The sequence below is a fragment of the Colossoma macropomum genome, unplaced genomic scaffold (genome assembly GCF_904425465.1).
Source record: "Colossoma macropomum unplaced genomic scaffold, Colossoma_macropomum, whole genome shotgun sequence".
Taxonomy (NCBI): Eukaryota; Metazoa; Chordata; class Actinopteri; order Characiformes; family Serrasalmidae; genus Colossoma; species Colossoma macropomum.
The window spans coordinates 31,650,371-31,672,146 of NW_023494799.1; the positions used below are offsets into that span (position 1 = coordinate 31,650,371).

The 21,776-nt window shown below is 37.8% G+C and overlaps 2 protein-coding genes across 4 annotated transcripts in view; both read left to right on the forward strand.

The window, feature by feature from the left end:
* Positions 1 to 10,560, forward strand: part of shroom2b (shroom family member 2b) — a 42,787-nt gene extending 32,227 nt beyond the window's left edge. For all 3 annotated transcript variants that reach the window (XM_036586413.1, XM_036586415.1, XM_036586414.1), the window contains 6 exons: positions 97 to 179; positions 2,613 to 3,086; positions 4,124 to 4,651; positions 7,200 to 7,368; positions 7,760 to 8,032; positions 8,606 to 10,560. In XM_036586413.1, coding sequence (XP_036442306.1) covers positions 97 to 179; positions 2,613 to 3,086; positions 4,124 to 4,651; positions 7,200 to 7,368; positions 7,760 to 8,032; positions 8,606 to 8,878 — 1,800 coding nt within the window. In that variant the 3' untranslated portion in view covers positions 8,879 to 10,560. The remainder of the gene's footprint in view (positions 1 to 96; positions 180 to 2,612; positions 3,087 to 4,123; positions 4,652 to 7,199; positions 7,369 to 7,759; positions 8,033 to 8,605) is intronic.
* Positions 10,561 to 10,671: 111 nt separating this feature from the next.
* LOC118819428 (claudin-34-like) lies at positions 10,672 to 16,989 on the forward strand. The gene is made up of 3 exons (XM_036587218.1): positions 10,672 to 11,806; positions 13,682 to 13,746; positions 14,416 to 16,989. The coding sequence occupies exon 3, from the start codon at positions 14,517 to 14,519 to the stop codon at positions 15,285 to 15,287; it is 771 nt and encodes a 256-aa protein (XP_036443111.1). The 5' UTR covers positions 10,672 to 11,806; positions 13,682 to 13,746; positions 14,416 to 14,516; the 3' UTR covers positions 15,288 to 16,989.
* The last annotated feature ends 4,787 nt before the right edge of the window (positions 16,990 to 21,776 follow it).

Below are 21,776 nucleotides of genomic sequence, written 5' to 3' on the forward strand. Positions count from 1 at the left end.
GTTGATTCCTTCCTTTTAAAATTGTCTTAAAAAGTATTGGTCACCCTACGCTATGATGAAGATGTTTGTAATTGCTTGGATGTGTGTCTTTTGTAGAAAGTCAGTCTGCCATCACAGAAGTCTGAGGAAGAGTCTCATCCAGAAAGCAAGCTGGATCAACAAGAGCTTCCTATTGACAGGTTAGAATCTCTTCACTGTCCTTCAGCGCCTCTCATCCAGTTACTGGTACCGAATACATTGTACATTGTACCATTCCTTGGATTTCCAGCCACCTGTGTCAGCAAACCTCATGAAGACAAACGTAGCACCAGATAAAAAAAAATAATATCTTTGTTTATACAACATTTTTCATATTCGTGGCTCCTTTGGTATTAAAAATATAAATACCAAAAGAGACATAGAATTTAATAGATAAACATGAACAACGGACAATGTCTAGGTTGTTGTTGAGTCTGTGATGTGAAATTAGACTTCATGATTCAAGTAAACACAGCTCCAAAGCAACATTTATCTATTTTTAGGCATAGTCCTCAAAGATGAAGGAACAGTTCTTCAAAAAATCAAATTCATGCAACATCCACTTACAGATGTTGTTGATCAGCCAAGACATGTTTGGTGCTTCTTGAGCTTTGAGGCTAATGTTGCTAATGTCTTCACACACTGACTAGTCTGCATGACCTTATTAAATAGCTGAATGTGGTTTAAGCAGGTAGCGAATGGTTTTGAGGATGTATCTACAGAAAAAGATTTGGGTGACTATTGACTGCTAGTATTTGTTAGCAGTGTAAGCCTTGTAGATCCAGGGGCAAACTGAAAAAGCTAAATTTGGACATCAAATATGTCTTGGCTAATCGGCTACAACAAATCATTCCCTGAAGATACTCTAAGATATTTAGATGTTGCATGTGAGCCTGTGCATGTGAGACTATGTAGTGGGAATTTAATCAACACATACATAGTTCTCTAGGTGTACTCCTCCCATAGCCAGACACATGATCTTGTTTAAAAACAGATAAAATACAGTAAACAAATGTTCCTCTTCAGTTTGCATTATCTTGCACATTTTATCTGATCGAATAACATTCTTCTTTCTGTATTAAACTGACTAAACTGTCTTTTTCCAGACCCATTAAAGTGATTGATATGTGTTCTTGTGTTCTGTACTGCTGGCATGGTAATGTAGACTTACATTTACACAAGGCTGGACAAAAGCAGGCTGGTGATGAGCGTGTCAGTACAGCTAGCTAAAACTGCTCAGATTACCAGTGACAGGGAGTGTTCAGCTCCACCCAGAATACAGTGTAAACCTATTCTGTTCTCAGGTGTCACCACCATGCAGAAAATAATCTGGCAGACCACAGAAAGCTGCTGTTTGAAGAAAAAATAAACTGGAAAAAACGTTTAAAGTTTAGGATTTGGTTTCCAGTGAGAAATCATTTTTATACTTTTTTTAACATAAACTATATCGTCATTTAATGCAAGGAGTGTGATTTTAGTCAAACATTCAACATAAATGTGTTTTATGTACACTACCATTCAAAAGTTTAGAATCACTGTTTAAAAGTTATGACTCAGTGTTTTTTATACTGTTAAAACAATTTGCTTGCTGACAGATGTATAAAATGATCCTAATATGCTCATGCTGTGCAATTTCACAATCAACAGTAATAATCAGTAAGACACCAGGAAGCTGTACATAAAATTGACTTTTTATTCAGAAAGATGAACAGAACTGTAGAAGATCCTAAAATGACTGAGAAAGCTGTGTAGTATAGAGAAGTATGTTATAATAAGATCTAGAATTTGTCATGTTTCCGAAGGTGAAGATCGAACCTGAAGGCAGATAACCTGACAAAAAATGTTTATGGATAATTATGGAAATTTTTATCATTTTATTTTTAGATTCATATTAAATATAACCTCACATTTTGCCAGTATTGAATAAAAGATCAAAAATACATTTGAATTTGCTCAAATAAACATAAAGCATAGCCTGTGCAAAAGTTGTAGCATATTTTATGTTTTATTATTTTAATATGTTAAACATATACATATATAATAGGAATATTTACGTCTGTATACACACATACATACACATACATGGATACATATATTGCCAAATTATTTATCCATAAAAATAATGTACTGTCACATTAAGTAACATGATTTAGAGTAAATGACATCATTTTAGTCCTCAGAAGAGCTTCGAAAGCTAGTAGGTCTTGCTTTTTTTCAGCATTGATAATTTGTTGTTTTTTCCATCCTTATCAGGATCCGTCACACGTGATGTCCACCTCATCAGACAAAATAAACAGAGAAAGCTGTTTTTATTCATTTTTTGCAATATTCACAGAACAGTCATGTAATTTACTAATGATAAATGGCCATTAGAAGGTCTAACCTTGATAACAGGGAGTGTGATGGCCAGTTTTGAATGAAATATTGCATCCTGTTCACGTTACCTTCAAAACTCAAAATTCTCACAAAATTATAAAAAAATGCTTTGTTGGGGTGGGCAGATGAGATTTCATTCTTTAGAGTATACGACCTCTTGTTGTGAAACAATTTTAAACTACATATATTTCATTCTCTATGTGTTTTTCCCATTACAGTACATCTGAGAGAGGACACTGCCAGCTCATCATCTCTGAGTCTCTGGATACAGGAAGTGATCCTGATCACAGAGACATGACAGCACCACTCCCCTCTACCCACACCACCAAAGCGTCCAGCCCACTACCTCCACACCCTCATCACCTCCACGTCCAAGACCCTGTGCTTGAGCAACTGCTTCCTCCCAACAATGCGGGCCCTGCGCCACAAAAACCTGCCCAGCCCAGAGAGGACCAGTCTACACAGCTGGAAACCACATGCCCATCAAGCTCCCTGGAAGCCCTCCCAAGCCTGGGTCACTCCCCAGAGAAAGACCCACATCCTGCTATAGCACTAGGCCCTGACTGGAGGTCAGAAAATGACAATCCTTTCTCTGAAGTGACTGCACCCTTGGTGAATGGGTCTACACAGTTTTTGCCCCAGAAGCTGACTGATGAACCTCTTGCCAGCATGCAGCATCGAGATGTTTGCAGGTGAGTACTCAAAATACTAATCTCAGCATTCACAAGTTTATTTAAAGTGATGCTTTGGCTGCGAGTTACACCAAATGTAGTCGATCAGCCTAGACATGTCTGTTGTCTGAAGTTTCCTTCTTTAGTTTTGCACTTGTGCTATGAGACTAATGTAGCTAACAAGTATTGTAAGCTTTTAGCCACCAGTTAGTCTCCAACAAACTGCATGCCTACATACAAATATGTACCTTTTACCTGGGAGAAACATATTTAAGATACACAATTGGACCTTAAAACCACTGATGTACCTTTGAGGGAACATTTACATTGTTTGTACCTTGATGAATGAAAAATGTACCTGCACAGAACCTTTTTTCTTACAGTCTATGTGACATACTAGTCAGCGCCGTTACTGAATATTTAGGGGCCTTAAGTGTCATCAAACTTCTGGCACCAAACATGTTTTGACCTGTTTTGATTGACTATATTTGGCATAAGGGGAAAACTGTATTCAGTGGTTTTTGGCTGAACCACTGCTTAAATCACAAGTATATTTACACAGAAGTGTTGTTGTTTTGGCTGAAATGAATTAAGTGAACCTTGAATTAATTAACCTTGAATTAAGTGTTATATAAGGTATCATATCATATACACCATGTTCTTTGTGATATATACAGTTGTATGCAAAAGTTTAAACACCCCAAGTCAAATTACATGTTTTGTTGATTTCTGTGTGGAAATAAGTTAACACATCCTCTACAGGGAACAAACGTGGCATATTTCTGCAAATTTTAGGCCACAGTTTCTGTATGTTTAACATATTAAGGGCAAAAACACATAAAATATAAAAAATTTTTGCACAGGGCACGTTTTATGTTTTTATGTCCAGTGGTAAATTCGGCAAATAAACTGTAATTGTGTATTAAAATGTGCAGAAATAGAGGATGGATTAACTTGTTTTCACTCACAACAGCAAAACAAATTATTTGACCAGGGTGCCCTAACTTTTGAACTTTTGAAGCTGTTTTGGCTAATATGAGTATTATCTCCCAATACAGTGACAAGATGGAAACTACATTAGAGCCCAGTTGCGTCGTGAAAAAAGCCCCCACAGGAACTGTCCATGCAGAAAGTCACTCTGAGGAAGAAAGGCATTTTCTGGCACAGAAGGACATGCCTGGAGGCCCTGCCGGGACAACTAACCACCAGCTATGCCGACCATACTCTCCAGAGCAGTCCCGTTCCCTGTCCCATGATTACACTTACCAAAGACCACAGAAACCTACTGACTCCAGTCCTTTAGAAGGCCAAACTATAGTTGGCCCCACTCCGGAGAACACAGAGCCGACGAGGCTGAGAACAGTTCCTGCTGGCCGCTCTGAGGAGGATGAGAAGAGAGAGGAGCTAGCCAGAGACATAATGGTGAAGGATAGGAGTCTGGTGGACATATTGGATCAGAGTAAGATGAAGACCACCATGGACCTCATGGAAGGGATCTACCCCCAGGGGGAGCAGATTCTGGAAGGTGCGCAACAAAGGAGAAAGAGTGGGCCAAAACAGACATCTCCCAAAACTACACAGGAGAGGTGAGCTGTGCGTGGGTCTGGATGTTTCTGTGTGTGAGAATTTAGTTTAGAGATACATTAACGTTCGGGTTTGAAATCATTGTTTTTTTTTTAATTATATGAAGCCAATTTATTTGCACATAAAGGTACAAAATGATTCTAATATAATGCTAGTATTCTACTATTTTATATAAGACTTAAAGTATCCATAAAGTCATAATTTAAATTTATCTTGAATAAAAATTAAATAATTAATATTTTTGGGCCAGTGTCCTGGATAGGGATTAAGCTTGCTCTTCACTCTGAGGTGGGGCCAGTGAGGAGTTTTTTCACCCTCAGCTATGTTAGCCTCAGTTAACCAGCTAGCCATGCTAACTTTGCAATTTTAGACAGTTACATGCAAAAAGAATTTTAACATCTGTGAATAATTGCTTTGTCAAGCTATAAACTTGGTTTTCTTTTTGTTGTTGTTTGCTGTGTAGCCTTTAGCACACTAACTGCAGTCATGTATGATAAATGTAGTTTACAACGTAAAGCCCAGCAAATCAAATGTTACAGTTTTATCCACCATTTTGGGGGGTTGAAAAGGAAAATGCGTTAGACAGCAGTTATTTCTGGGCAAGCTCTTCTGCTGAAGTCAGATCCCTCTCCCCTCACCTTATCTAACACACTTCACTTGAGCTAATAAAATGATGAAACAACCCTTAAGATGGCGTTGAGGATTCCCCTAAGGGGAAAGGGCAAGGCCAAGTGGACAAGGGCATGTTAAAACAGGCCTTTCAATGGAATCTCCATTAAAACTAAAAACTTCTGTGTCCAGGACAATACCTGTCCAGGAAAACAACCTTCTGTGTGTTACTGTAATACCAAGAAAACTAAAAATGATATGACACATCCTTAAACCTTAACACTTATTATTAGAATTATTATTAAAAAAAACTCCTGCTGAAATATTTATAATCAGAAGAATACTAGTTAAAATTTAAATTTATCACCTAATAAATGTTAAATCGTAAACTGAACACCAATTGCTAAATGCTAAATTGCCAAACAGTTCTTAAACAGTGCTAAGGAGAGCAAATTATGCTAATGTTAGCTTAACAGGTTAACTTAGCTCAACACTCTGACTTTCTGTCACTCCAATTTACTCTCTCAAATTTTAGTGCTTATTCTCTAAACTTGCCTGAGGGGAGCTTTAGTGAGCCGGAATTGAACCTGTGTTTAAGTGTGTGAAGCTGTTTAGCATGTTTGCTAAGTTAACACTAGCCCGGGGTGCTAACGAACATAGCAGCTTAGCTAATGGCACCGCAGCTTAGTAACTTAGCTAAGCTCCACTTAGCTAATGGCTCCACACACAAAAACGTAGGTTCATTCCCTCAGATGGGAGACTTTATGCTCTAAACATGTGTCACTGGAGTTTCAATGAGCCAAAATGAACCTTTTAATGGAATTTCCATTCAAAACTGACCTGACAGTACACTGTGATTTGTGAAACTGTAGCATGCTCTCTAAGCTATGGGTACCTGCTACTAGGCCAGCTCTACATTATATTTGTTAGTTCATTAGATAGATGTGGAATATTAAAGTTGATATTGTCAGATTTTTAAAATCTATTTTAGGTAGCATTATCCAAACAAATCAAACATTAAGTTAACTAGCCACATTAGTGCTAGCAAGTTTCCTGCCGCAAAATGGTAATCACCTCAGTAGCATATCGTTGCATATTAGTCTGTGATGGGTTCGAGCTTATTTGTGACATACAAAATGCTGTGCTGTTTCACAGAACTACTGAGAAAGCCTGTGTGCAGAGTGTTAACTTCATGCTGTAGTAATACCAATCTATATAATCATAATAAGCCAACAAAGATGTTCAACATTATAAAAGTACATTTTTGAGTGCAGGAAGCCTTTTAAGAAATGTTAAATGTGTGCAGAATGATGAACAGAGCTTTAGATGATTCTAAAATGGTTGTGAAAGCTGTATGGCAAAGAGAATGAAGTTATAATAAACTACTATCCAGAATGCAAAGTGGTGAACAAAATAAATGTGTAGTAATGAATAATATTTTTCATAAATTGATAGCTTCTTGTTGATTCTAAAAAAAGGAAACATAAACATGAAACCATAAAGCCTTCTAGTTTATGTAATATTTTATTCTAAACTGTTTAAGTTATTGGATAAAACAGTAATTATTAACATGATGTGATTCCAAGCTTTTGCATGGATATATTTGTTTGTATCTACTTGTTACACTCACTGAACACAACTGATATCTAAATCAGTCCTATCAAATGGTATCTCATGTTACTTTCTTTTCAGAAATCTGAGAAGTGAAACTCAAGGCTTTCACAGTACAGCCCTCTGCTGGTGTAATATTGTATATAAATGAAGTGCTGTTGATATTTTCTGTTTTGTTTATTAGCTCTTACAGAGAACTCATGCATGACTCACAGGAGACTTCCTGCCTTTGACTTCCTCGTTATCAATAAATTGAAGATCTGTGCTTTTAAATTGAAACTGTTGTTTTCACACAAAGCAGCAGTGACCCAAATGTGTTTGAATTTGCAGAAGAGTGGACGACAATATGGCCGCTTCTGTCTCGCTGGTGACGAGTTCCTCTTACTACAGCACGTCTGCACCCAAAGCTGAGCTGCTGATTAAGATGAAGGACATGCAGGAACAGATGAAGGAGCAGGACTCTGAGGATGAGCTAGACTATGACCTGTCCAACAAGAAGGTACAGCCAACCCCCCAAAGAGCCTCTATAATCATAATGACCTTTCAGTACTTACTAGATGCCAGTATTATCTCCTTAGCCTTGTGTAGCTCTGGACCTGTAATAATTTTAATCATTTTTTAACTATTTTAAAAGTCTAGAGTTTTTTCTGTTATGCTGTACTGCTTAAATGCAGTTATATAATTAATTATGTTTTGTATCAACTGGTACAAGTCTATGTTTTTTTTTATTTCTTTTTGAGTCAAAAAAAGAAAAAACAAAGTAATAATAGTGTTTGACTTGACAATGACTGCCTAGAACTACAGTCCTATTGTCAGTAAATAAAACTTGCCTGTGTATGTGAATACAGTCCAGGTGCATTGTCAGATTTCCTCCTTTTGTGTCCCTACAGCAAGAGCTGATCGACAGCCTGAGTAAAAAGCTACAGGTGTTGCGTGAGGCCAGAGAGAGTCTTCAGGAGGACATGCAGGACAACAATGCCCTGGGCGAGGAGGTGGAGGCCACTGTGCAGACTGTCTGCAAGCCCAACGAGCTGGACAAGTTCCGCATGTTTGTTGGGGATCTGGATAAAGTGGTCAGTCTACTGCTGTCCCTGTCAGGCAGGCTGGCACGTGTGGAGAACGCACTCAACAACCTGGAAGAGGGGGCCTCATCCGAAGAGAAGGTAACAATGTCTCTATTTCTATAGATACATTTTCCCCCCAAAAAAGATTCCAGCGTAGGTTTTCATAACATCTAATACATATAATACATATTACATGTAATATATTACAGATCATTTTCATTTCCACAGCCTACTTTAATAAACATTTTGAAGTTTTGAACAATGTTTTGTAAAAATCTGTCATTTGGATGGTAATGTAGCTGCTATTGGCATTAAAAATTGACAAAAGTATATCATATGGCTGCAACAGTAGCAACATCCATCTTGAACACAGAGTTTGTCATACAGTGAAACCACAGAAGTAAGTGTATTTGAGATAACTTAATAACTTGAAATGGTTTGAGGCACATGTCTGATGATTTAGGCATGTAGTTTGCGCATACTAATTATTACTTGTTAGTTACCTTAGCCTCATAGCTCCAGTTAAAACCTAAAGAAAAGGCTCCTGTAAAAACAATTCTTTGCAAAATGAATTACATATAAGGTAAGGGGGAAACTGGTCAAACTAACCCTTTAAAATATTTTGAGTTGAGTCGTTCCTTGTTTGTTCTGACTGAGTGTCCCTGTGTGCAGCACACACTGATAGAGAAACGGAAGTTGCTGATTCGCCAACACGAAGACGCCAAAGAGCTGAAGGAGAACCTGGACCGAAGGGAGCGTGTGGTTTACGACATCCTGGCCAGCCACCTGAGCGAGGAGCGCCTAGCGGACTACCAGCACTTTGTTAAGATGAAGTCAGCTCTCATCATTGAGCAGCGTAAGCTTGAAGATAGGATTAAACTGGGAGAGGAGCAGCTCAAGTGTCTGAAGGACAGCCTGCCTCTGGAGCAGAGGCTGCGCTACTGAACCAAGAAACATTCACTTTAATCTGTGCTTAGAGGGGATCACTAGCACGGCTCTACAACATACTGGACTGTACTGGACTTTGTGATACTGATATGGCAGAATGCTGCAATACACAAGTTAACCCTCTAACCAGTGTATTATGATGTGCTGTGAACTTCCTGACCAACCTCAGATGATGATCCAACTAATGTAAATCATTTTGGGCAAAATTAATGCAGGCTATTCACCAGTGTGTTTTAATATATTGTAAATGATATCAAAACGCAAGATGTAGCAAAATAATCGCGATATGGAATTTCGTCCAGCCCTCATCACTACTATCTTCAGCACCGTGGCAGTTTCCTTTGTGCACACAAAGCCTTGGCCTTCCCGGGATTACACAAGTAATAGCAGTACTGAGTAGACTGGTCAGCTCTTAATGACATCATCAGGGGCTGAACTATTGATTGAGTTCTCTATCAAATGTGTACACTTTCAGAGGATATTTATGACTAACTCATACCATGCCAGTGGTGGTGATAGGAACCAGACATCTGAAGACTTCAAAGTCTCTAAAAGCTCCCTGACAGAAGTTATTAGGTAAAATGGTTATAAACATGCTGCCTGATGCCCGAAACATTGGTTTATGATAGTTTTGATAGGAGGTTTTGGACTAAAACATATTTTTTATACCCCATTCATATCAGAGGGATACACACAAAGCATTGTAAGGCAAAATAGTCCCTAAAGAAAACTTTTCCCCCCAAATTTACAGCAATTTTATCATTTTTCACATTATATTTAAAACTCCCGAGAAGTGTAGGTTCACTGGTCCTCATGGATTGTAAATAAAATGCCTATATCTGTGTTGTAGACATAGTGACCCCTGATTCTTATCACCACCACTTTAAAGAAATCTGAGAAAATTTGATTGACTTTGTTTACACCTCAACAAGTGAATTACACAAAAAAATGAAAAATGAATAGAATTTTTAACTTGAAGAGTCTCTCAAGCAAACATAGGTTTGAAAACTCATCTCAGTTTTGGTATTATTACGTTTTAGTCGCTGGTCTTGCATGTAACAACAATTTCAGCAGCATTCTTAGCCTTATCTGAATGGATCTGTGAATATTTTTTGAGGGCATGTGTTATTTAACCAGTTTTCTTCTCAAAAGACATTTCCACCCAGAGGTGGTGCATTTGTATTCTTTTAATTATTTATTTTTTTAGAGAGAGAAATGACCTAAGTGGAGTGTTTAGACTTCACTTCAATGCGTTTTTAGTATACTGTACATTCAGAATATAATAATGTTTCATCAAAAGTGTATTATCATGTTCATAAATGAAGATGTTTCTATGGCCTGGCATTATATTTGTAGCATTTCACCTATTTGCAGCTAATATATATCTCTTAAGCCTTGACTTTATCAAGCTCATACAGTGCAATGAATCTGAAAAAGCTACCTTTTTTCTTTGTACAAAATCAGAAGCCACTCAAATGTCCAGTCAAAATGGCCATTAAGGACAAGTTCAGAAGGTGTTTTTTGAAGACATTAGGTAGACGATAATCCACTTGAATAAGGAAGCGGAAAGTCAAAGGAAAATATGTGAAAAAACAAAACAAGTTAAAATAACTGATTAAAAGATACAGAGTAAATGGGGCTCCTAACAGCTGTGTAAGACCTGCTAAACCACCAAAACTGTCCCCATCAGATGAACAATATATAAAGCTTTCATTTTTGAGAGAGACGAGAAAATAAAACTCCACTCTTGATTCAGATCTGAAAAAATCCGCAGGTGTTTCTGTCCATCCTTCCACTGTGAGAAGAAACAACACAAGTCTAAAAGTATGTGTAGCTGTCAAGAAAAAGGAAACAGACAATAATAAAACTTGTTGTTCTCAGAATAATTGACTGACCACCAGAGAGCCCATCACTCAATGTCTTTGGCATAATTTGAATCATGAGAAGCAGAAAATGCAACCAACTTCTTAGACTGAACTTTGGGGGTATGGAAAAATATCCCTGTAGATTTCTCTGAAAAACTGAAAGCAAGACTCACAAAAAGAATGGAAGCTGTGATAAAGACAAAGGGCTCAGTAAATACTAAAAATGATAATATATCTAGTTGTTCCTGTATCTTTTTTATTGAATATGTTTTCTGATGCTGAAAAAGGAATAACTTGTTCTTGATGGCTGTTTTGACTGGAAAATCAATTGTGTTCTCTGACTTGTATGCTAGACTGAATAGTGGAGGAAATCCATTTTTTCATTTGAGCAGAGTGCGACGTAGCCCTCCTTAGTCCAGTTATCCCAGAATTTCTACAAAGCTTCCTGGAATAACCGTCACTTCCTCAAAGTCTTAAAGAGGCTGGGTGGGACCAAGTCACTGTACAACCACAACTGGAATACCATTAGTTTCAGAAGAACTTTATTTAAGCTCCCAATGCTCAGACACTGTCCCTTCTCTGTTAATGTGAATGAGAACCACAAACACATGGAGCAATAAACTGTACATACTGAAATACGCAGTGTGCTTCTACCACAGTGACAGTATTAAATGATGAGGATGACAGCCTTTAACTGCAGTTTGGTTTTTTTCTTCTTTACTCAACAACCTGCAATGCCAAACTACCAACATAGTTTTGTGCTCTAACTGTAGATTTCCACACTGAAGCTTTATAGCTTAACAGCAGATCTTTATCAGGATTTTATTGTCCAGTAGCATGCTGCTCTGACCTGACAGTCTCTGTAGGCGTAGATGTTATGATGATATGACTGAGGACGTCACCAGCACCTGGGCGAAGTGAGTATCCACAGTCAATCATTGACAGAAACGCAGTTGTGCCTTTATTTACTCTCAGTCTCTTAGAGGAGGAAGTGAGGTTTTGTGGAGCTTTCAGCAGCAACGTAAAGGATTCTCATCACAAGAACTGTTTTCAGATTGTGGTAAGGCAGAAAAAGCTTTCAGATATTATTTTCTATTTGTCTGGATGAATTTTTTAGTTCTGTCAGATTTGATGCACATCGATGGAGTAGTGTCTATCAGATGGGCATTTCTGTTGTGTGGTTTGGTGTCAGTGTTGTATGTATACACCCGTATAAGACTGAAAGCTGAACAACTGCTTCTCACCAGGGGTTGTTTTTCTTGGTACAGTTGATAAAAAATATGTTGTAGTGTCCAGTATTTTATAGTGGCTTATTTCTACAGATAAGTTCTATTTATTTTTAAAATTAGAAGTAACTTCTCAGTTTATTCAGTATGTGGTAATATATAAAATAAACCCTTAAAAGACTAGAGTTATTGTCAATTTGCTACACAACTTCAGTGTAATTACATACTTAAATGCATCGTTAGTGGGGGTGGGTGTTATGGCAAAAATATGACAATACTCCTTGACACGCAATACATATTATAATATTTAAGTTGGCTTGAAAAAGCCAAATTACTGCTCTTCATTTTCTTCTAATTATTCTATGGTCAAAAATTTGCAAAGCCACTACTTCTACAGCTTTTGAGCTAGAACCACAAGATGTTGCAGGATTGTGGAGCCTATACCGAATAGGTTGCTTGTGCTTGTTTGGGATTCGACTGTGTTTGTACAGCATCTGTTCAACCATTTTTTCACTGTAAGAATGAATGGGCCCAGCATCACCATAGGAACCACTGGGTTAGCATAGCAATGGCATGGCAGCACCTGAGCAACCACCTGGGATACCATAGCAATGGCCTAGTAACACCTTACCAACTACTTGGGACACCATAGCAACAACCTAGCAACACCTTAGTAATCACCTGGGATAGCATAGCAATGGCCTATAAACACCTTAGCATCTACCTGGGATGCCATAGCAATGGCCTAGCAACACCTTAGCAACCACCTGAGATAGCATAGCAGTGGCCTATAAACATCTTAGCAATTACCTGGGATGCCATAGCAATGTCCTAGCAACACCTTAGTAACCTCCTGGGATGTCATAGCAATGACCTAGCAGCACCTTAGCAACCACCTAACAACCACCAAGCAAACTTATGTATGCAATGCTGCACTAAATTCAGTTAAACAGCACTAATTATGCTCTCTTTGTGAAATGAAAACTGCAGTTGGTCAGTGTTCCTTAAGTACCAGTGATGTTGGCACTATGGTCAGAAAAGCATATCGTGGTGTAATTTATCACAATAACAAAACAATATTATCATATTTCCCACCCACACTAGCTATATAATGAATTACATTTACATTTGATTTACATTCTTGATCGAAATATTCAAGTTTGGACATACATTTCTTTCAGTGTCACTCAGTAACAAAAACATGGCAAAATGTAAAGGAAAGCAAGATGGTGCACACACCAGTAACTTTTCATCAAATTCATATCGAATATCTCCTCCTCTACTGGTGTGGATTGAAAGTCTAGAATCCGTATTTTCCACAGAATTTCTCCACACGTTTTAGTTAAACACAAGTAGGAAATAATTCATATAAAATCACTTCATGCCTTTGTTATTGCTGGTGATGACTTCTGAGGGGTTTATGTAACATGCTGGCTGTACTTCTATAAGCATTTTGACTTTCAGGTTTGCAGCATTAGTTCCCCACCTTTCTTTGTTCAATCCCAACATGAATGGTCCGAGACTGGAATGTTTCCTGTTGCTTGGCACTTGCCTGTTGCTTGGTGTGGTCTCTGCTCTATGGAGCTTTTGTTTGTGTATTGTTTTCCTGTGTATTTGCTTTTCTTCACAGCATCAGTCTGTTGAACTAATTGAGTGCGTACTGCCTCTCTCTCTCTCATGCGCTCCCTCTCCATCTCCATCTCTCTAAGGGACGCTGGTGGTTTGTTTGCGAGGTTTCTTGGAGACAGGGAGGAGAAAAACGACGTCCTGAAAGGTAAGCTCAGCCTATTTGGGGAAAGAGACGAATTATTACGGGCCTGGGCTACTTATCAATTGCACTATGCAGCTGTTATGGTTTATGTATCATTCAGTTCATCAACTCAGGTCTGTATCCTCTTGCTCTACTTACATTCTTATGTGTCTTACTGTCTTTTTCTATGTAGTTATTGTTGGGCTTTGAGTCTAGTCTTGCACTGTTGTGTATTTATTGTACTGTAATTTAGTATTGTACTGTTTAATTGCACTACATGTAGTCTATACTCTATATCTTGGTCTTTTTCGCTTATTTTCCTTTGACTTTCTTCTTAATGCACGTGGATGATCTTATATATATAGTCTCCTCAGAAATATCTCATTTAGGCATTTTAGAGATTCACATGAGAAAAATCTTGAAGGCAGCTGAGTTACGTTCGGGTAGTTACTCGTGTGAATGTTAGTGTCTCTTTGAATAAAAGTAAAGAGAGGACAGGCTAAATACTGATAAATTTGATATATAACACTTAGTGTTGGAGGCTTTTGTGAATAACTTGTACTTAATGGATGTTTGAGTGGAAGTTAAACAAACAAATAGGTGGTATCTGACTTTTGCACAGTACTGTATATGGCTGAAATGGCGAAGTTCTTCTTGAGTCCTCGATTTAAAAAAAGTTTTTCACAAACACAGATCACACTCAGGAAATAGGAGGATCCCCCTGACCTGAGAACCGGACGTGTGTCCCAGGGGCAGAATGAAAGTTGGAGAGTGAGAGCTGGAGGCCCTGCATCATGCCATACCTGGTCCACACCGCCCATGCCCAGTTTGTGGGGTTATGGGTGGGCGCGATTGGCTGGATCCTCACCATGGTGGCCATTGGGCTGGTTCAGTGGAGAATATGGGTTGTGTCTGATCTCACCTTCATCAACTCTGGCCAGGCCTGGGTGGGCATCTGGAGGACATGCTTCTACACCCACGTCCTGGTCACGTCCGAGTACGAGGTCATGTACTGCCAAAAGATCCACCTTTCGGACACTTTCACACCGAGCGAGATTGCAGCAGCTCAGCCGATGATGCTGCTGGCCCTCATTCTGGGGCTTTTTGGTAATTCCACCGTCATTTATGGCCTGAGGAACATCTACTTTGGCCTGGATAAGCAGAAACCTATCACGTTGGCCTTTTCGATTGGCGGGGGACTTTTAATTCTTGCTGGGGTGAGCTCTTTTATACCTCTCTTCTGGAATTTAAACTCTGTGGCGACCAACCAGACCATAGACTTCCCCACCAACTTCTACATGCCCCCAGCTCCTGTTGATCAGTATGTTGGGCCAGGTATCGCCATCGGCATTTTCGCGTCCATCCTGGTGGTGGTAAGTGGGATGGTGTTTCTGTCCTACAAGTTTCCAGAAGGTCTGAGAACCAAAGCTGAACCTTCTTGCCTTGAGGAAGGCCACTCAGAACTGGGAGAAAATGGGATGACACTGTCCCTGAGATCCACACCGACGGGAAACCAAGAAACAAAGAGCTGCTATGGAGTGGACAACCTAGCCTTTCAGTCATAGCAAAACACCTGAACATGATTCCTTCAAGTGCTTACTTCCAAATGCCTCAGCTAGGGGTGCAAATATCTGACCTGATAATGTTTTAATTACATTAGGATTTGATTGTTTAGGAAACGACCCAATACATCATTAAATCTCAGATTTCAATTAGTTTGATAATATTCACAAAAATCTTTCTAAATACACTATATACAGATGTGACTGATGGGGAATTATTTACACAATAGCGAAATATAGATAATAAAACTATTACAGCGAGGTTTTTCTGTTTGAAAATAACCCGAATGGCCATAAAAGGAATTACATATTTCTTTGAATACAATTATAATAAATTCTGATCTCATTTATTCATCATATTCAAAGCCATGCATCAAAGTATTTTTACAGGCCTTGCATTTTCTCACTGTACCACTTTAAAAGCACTTATAAATGTCTGATAATATGAATTCCTGTCAATATGCCGTTGTTGTATTAGTGGGAAATTGCGCTGGATTGTTTACAAGAAGGTTGGAGTGTGAGTATGAGTATGGTTAGTGTCATCTTTGGAGTGAGAACAGTAGTTGGGAAGTTTTCCGCACACAGCTGAGTTTTTAATGATTTGACAATTAACACTCTTCCGTTAAAGGGGCACTCTGGTGAAATGAAAAACGTACCCATCCCTGCATATGTCGTACACATGCCTTCTTGCAACCTACACCAGTGCCGTTGGAATCTCTAAAGTAAGATTTTCCAATTTAAGGACTAGGAAAACTCCCTTTAGGTGTTGTGTCAGAGGTAGAAGGAAGCGGCAACTGCTTTGGTGTAGATTTTTGGGACTGGGCTGTTTTTTTTCTCTCTAGCTGGCAATTACAAAAAGATGGCAGATAGCTAACATTACTGCTAGCAAGCTGAATATCTTATTACAATTGTATAACTGTGGTAGCAGTTTTCAAATCACCATTACAATGAACAGAATAGACTACTTAAACGACAGAAATTGCTTGCCAGATGAAGAGGACAACAAGCTAAAAGCTGAAGTTAGCAATGTAGCTACCTGGCTATCTAGATGCTTTATCTTAGTTTGGCTTCTTTTCTCTGGCGGAAAGGGTTAAAACGCTGCTGTACATTTTGAAAAATAAAGATAACAGAATAGAAAAGGTGAGAATTACACTAAACCTTGCTTGGTTGTATTTATTAGCCTGTAGATCAGTGGCTAGGCTTAGTAGGCTACCAGGATTGGATGGCACCACAGGGATTCCCAGTGATGCATGCTGGATATTGTAGTGAGAGAGAACATCGATGAACGATATAACATGGTGAATTCTGTCAAAGTGACATGGCTGAGGTTTACAGAACTCTGCATAACATGACAAATAACATATTAAACTCTAGTTTTGGGCTGGAGTGCCCCTTTAATCACAGCTATGTAACCATCTCAGGGAGCCCTACATATAGTCATACGCTCAGCTTTAAGACAAGTTTACTTTGGCCCTTAGTAAGTTTGTTGTCTTTCATGAAAACGTAATGACAGAGCTATGCACTAGAATGTATTTTTGCAAGTGTTCAATGTGTTTTTGAGATGTATATATTTTTGTGTCATGCAGGTTTATAAATGTGTACAGATTTATATCTTATTTAAAAATTTGTCTCGATAGCAGTGCTATGTGATATTTTAAATGACTGATGTAAGTGAAACAAAATGTGCATGAAGTGAATGAAAGTGAACATGAACTGCTGTGTTACTGACCTGTTATGTTGATTTAACATAGTAATTATTACACATGTTTATTTAATAGCTTACTATGAGTAAGCAATTGTTGCAAACTGTTTCGAGATATAAAAAATTAAAAAAAGAGTTCTGTTTACCTAAATTGCTTTCAGAGCCACTTATTTATTGACTGTTAGTAACTGTTAGTTATTATTTAGTTAGATATGTGAGTTATACTTAATGAGGTTCCCAAACTGATTCACAGCAATGAAAAATCCAGTAAAAATCAGACAGACTGAGGGAGGAATTGAATCAACTCTTACATGATATTCTGCAAGTCTGATGAGTATAATATTTAAAATAGATGGGTTAGATGCTATATCTTACTTTTTTCTATTTTACTTTACATTTTTGCGGGTTGACCAAAACAGTTGTAATTTATGACCATTTTCCAAACTAGTCCTAACAGTCTAAACTCCAAAGTTTGTTTTTGTCACTGTGCCTTTAAGAATGCTATATGTAAATTAACTCTGTTCTGATTGGCTGACCTGTGTTGTGCCTCATTGAAATAAAGCCTAGGCAGAAACACTCCTTATAACTTCACCATGAATGGGTGGATGAATGTGTGGATGCGGATGTATGTAAATGTGTTGTTTTTTGTGACATCACAAAAACAACAGACATATATGGACTATAGCATAACTGTACATGATACATTCTGAAACATTCTGAAGAATGTTTAAATACTTTATTAGTGCCTTTTTTAAATTGAGGAAAATAGGTTTACCTTGATATGGGCCCTTTAATATAGTTATTGAAGTTTTTTCCTTTGATCAAACATAGTTGGGTGGATACTGAAGAAGGATGATTTGTGTTTCTTAGATATTTGCTTTGATGTGGTATTACTAGAGAAGTTGGGTTGGAGGGGTTGGGGGGCTGGGGGGCTAAACTGCTGTAGTTAATAATTTAATAATAGGTTTTGTGACATCACTAAAACAATTTATTCAAAACAGGCTGTTTAGTTTCCATATACAGACTGTATGGATTTTTTACATTTTGGAATGTTTACATATTCCTTTGAAATTTGAATATTCCTCACTTTTTCTGTAAGTTATATGCGTTCACATGCGTTTTCCATGATATGGGCTCTTTAAATGAAAGTTCAGAAAACCCTGAGCAATAGATGGCAGGTGTGTTCTTAAGTGGTTGGTGTGTGTTTGCACAGTGAAACTGAGCAAAATGATGTATTATACAAAGGGTGTATTTGCAGCAGATGTGGCTAATTATACTGTGTAGGTGCGGACTCCAGTTCGGTTTTGATTAGGTTTTATTCTCCAGATCCATATGACATGGGTGTGGGGGCCCTGGTGCGTATACTGCAGTCTTGGACCCCTGCTTCACATGGTGTAAGTGTGGGCTCCTGATCCACGACCTCTTTAGGGTCCCTGCTCATGTGAACCAGCGTGGAGGATGGCAGCGGCAGGGCACGTGAGCCCTCTCATAGCGGCACTAATTGTTAGGCTGGAAGTCCAGTGTACGCCAAGCCAGTTCTGTCTGTGCTTAGCATTGTGAACAGTCTGATGCTGGCAGAACAAAAAGGCCTTTCTCACTCAGTGGGCTGGGTGTCTCGGAGGCCGGGGCAGGACCCCGATGATTTCTGCTCAGCGTAGAGCATATTTTTGCAAGGGGCACAACCTCACCAGGTTTTTTATCATTACCTAATTTTGTCTTTATCAGCCTCTATACAGTTTGAAAGGCTGTAAGTAGCATGTTTGCATTTAAAATGGCCATTTTTGAGACTACTTAGCCCCATCAGCTATCAAATAAGGCTATTTAAAGGCATGGCCATTGGCTTTGGAGTAAGTTACCTGACGTTAGTTTTTTGCAACAGCAAAACAAATTAATCCTCTTCGACATCTTACCACCAAAACAAAAGTAAGCACACTGTCTAGACTAGAACCCTAAATAAAACAACGTCACAAGCAGACATTGCAACGGCTAATTAGCCTGCAAACATTACCTAGCGCAGAAGCTTGCTACTACTGTCGGACTGGAGTCCCTCTGAGCCCCCTCTGTTAGGTTCAGATTGTGAAATTAACGTAATGTAAAATTATTATCTGTCCAGTAGATGCAATGTTGATGTTTCTCTGACAGCTTAGCTGTTGCAGTGGGTCTTCAGAACTCAGGTTTGTGCTACACTGTAAAAAATTATTCAATGGTTAAACTTAGAAAAGAAAGTAGTCTGGTTGCCTTAAAATTTTGAGTTCATTAACTTCAAATAATTTAGTTAACAGAATTTGAAACACATATTATTGTTCTGTTACTGTTAGAAGTTAAATGAACTCAAAATTTGAAAACAACCAGGCTACTTACTTTTTAAGTTAAAATCATTTTTCACAGTGTAGATATACAACACTAAGCTATACGGAAATCTGATAGATGGCTATTTTTGTGCATATCTTTGCTTTTAAATATGAAATGATTTAGATGTATCAGGGAACAATATTTTTATGGTCTAATGATTTTGTTGCATAGCTTACAATGAGGTTGTGTTCAGAGTTTAGTTATATTGATGTTATGCTAAATTTCACTTCATTAGGAAATATGTGGAAGAAACAAAGAAGATGCATCAAAATCTTATATTACATAATATGAAGATAGCATGTATAAGTAATATATGCGTTCATGTATGAATAATGTGTTCTATTTTATATTGTTAAACGTATGTGTTACATATGTGTTTGAATATGTTGATATACATCTGAAATATATGTTCTATATCTGAAAATGGCCAATTTTAAATAATAATAATAATAATAATAATAATAATAATAATTATAATAATAATAATAATTATAATAATAATAATGAATTTTATTTATATAACACTTTTCATGCTGGTGGCAGCTCAAAGTGCTTTACAGACAGGTGATAAAACATAGTTATACAAGAAATTATAAGTATTAATTTAGAATCATAAGAAAATGACAGGTCAAATTAAAAGATAAACACCACAAGACATAGAGTTTTAATTAAATGCTTAGTTAAAGAGCTGCATTTTTAGATGCTTCTACCTTAAAAACTAGTAGCAGAACTTTAAAATCTATCATGAACAGTACAGGCAGGCACAGGCAGTGAAGTTCTTTTAAAATGGGAGTGATGTTACCTTAGGATGCTGCTGCATTTTGTGCGAGTTGTAAGGGATGTATTGCTTTTGTAGAAAGTCCAGTAAGAAGAGCATTACAGTGATCAACTCTGCTTGTAACAAATGCATGAACAAGTTTCTCTGCCTCGCTCTGAGATAGAAAAGGCCGAACTTTAGCGATACTTCTCAGATGATAGAAGCTACTTTAGTGACTGCGTTTACATGCGAGATAAAACAGAGCTCACAGTCTAAGATCATAATAAGTTGGCATATATGTATAACACATATATTTAACACATATGTCCATATGTAACAAATATATCCAATAGTTGGATTTCATGGAAATCCATGTATGCAAACGTGTTATTTATTGGAGCTCCATATATTGCCATAAATCAGATTTCTGTATGGGTACACTGACAAGCAGACATGCCCTTTGTCTTGGTTAGATTTTGGTGGTTCATAAATAGATTTTGGTGACTGAAGTTTTTTCTGGGTATGTATTTTATCAATAGCTGCCAGAATGTGAGGAAAAAGTTTGCCAAAAGGTGTTATGAATTAAAATTACTAATGCTTTTAACAAACTACTTTAGCAACTTATTTTCGGTGATGCTAGCAATCCCAAGCTTCAGGTTGGAGGCTCTCAAAGACACCCAAGGACTGTGTTAACCTGTCATGACACATAAAGTTACATTTTTGGTTCCGTAATTTTTTTTTCTTAACTACTCACTGAATATGTGTTGATTTGTGTTGATGGAGTGATTTATGCATTCAAATTATACACCATAAAAGCTTGTGACTCTGCTTCTGACTCAGGCTGCAGGTTTGGCCTTACAACATCTATGAATGTCATAGTAAATATCACCTTGGTGATTACTGAATCAGCGTCTAAATCTCGGCGTCTCTGGGTTTCTATGATTGTCTGCTGGAAAACACCATGTCATGATCTTCAGCTGTGCAGTATTAACCGAGACGTTGCTTTTGTTTTCACTCTTTCTCCAAAGCAAATAATACCTTTGGGTCAGAACAAAATCCTTCCATTGTGTCTCACGAAATGACAGGTGGTCAATATCTTTTTCATTCTCTGTCTCCAAACTGCAAAGCATGAACTCAGTCTGCTTTCAGTGTTTAAATGATAGAAATGGAGATACAGGATAGTAAAAGGAAAAGCTTCGTCACTCTTTTGTCATGTGATTCCTGGGAAGGAAATAAAACTTAACAGTGATAAGGAGAACAGAGCACAAAGCCAGTATTACGCACTTATGATATGCTTTATTTGGAAAGGGGAATTGTAAATGACGTGTTTAGTGGCCAGGTCATACATGGAGGTTTGTAAACTTGTGACGGCAGCTATGTATCAGGAGGTTTTATCAGTTTCTATAGTATCAGTGACTTTTTCCCCCTTTAATATAGAAAATGCACTGCATTTCCTGAACAGAGAATTCCTGCTCTGTCTCAATGGTAAAACAAAAAAAAAAACAATCAATTAAACTCAAGTAATGAATAAAATGTGCTTTATTGATAAATCAGTAATGGATTGTTGGCGTTTTGTATGTTGAAAATGCATATTTTAAATTAAATTCTCCTTCATAGTAAAAACAGCCTGATGGACACCCAATATACATTTTGGGGTAGATTGGACATATGATATATAGTC

Coding starts and splice junctions, on each gene's coding strand:
- LOC118819428 (XM_036587218.1), top strand. CDS start 14,517: ATGCCATACCTGGTCCACACCGCCCATGCCCAGTTTGTGGGGTTATGG.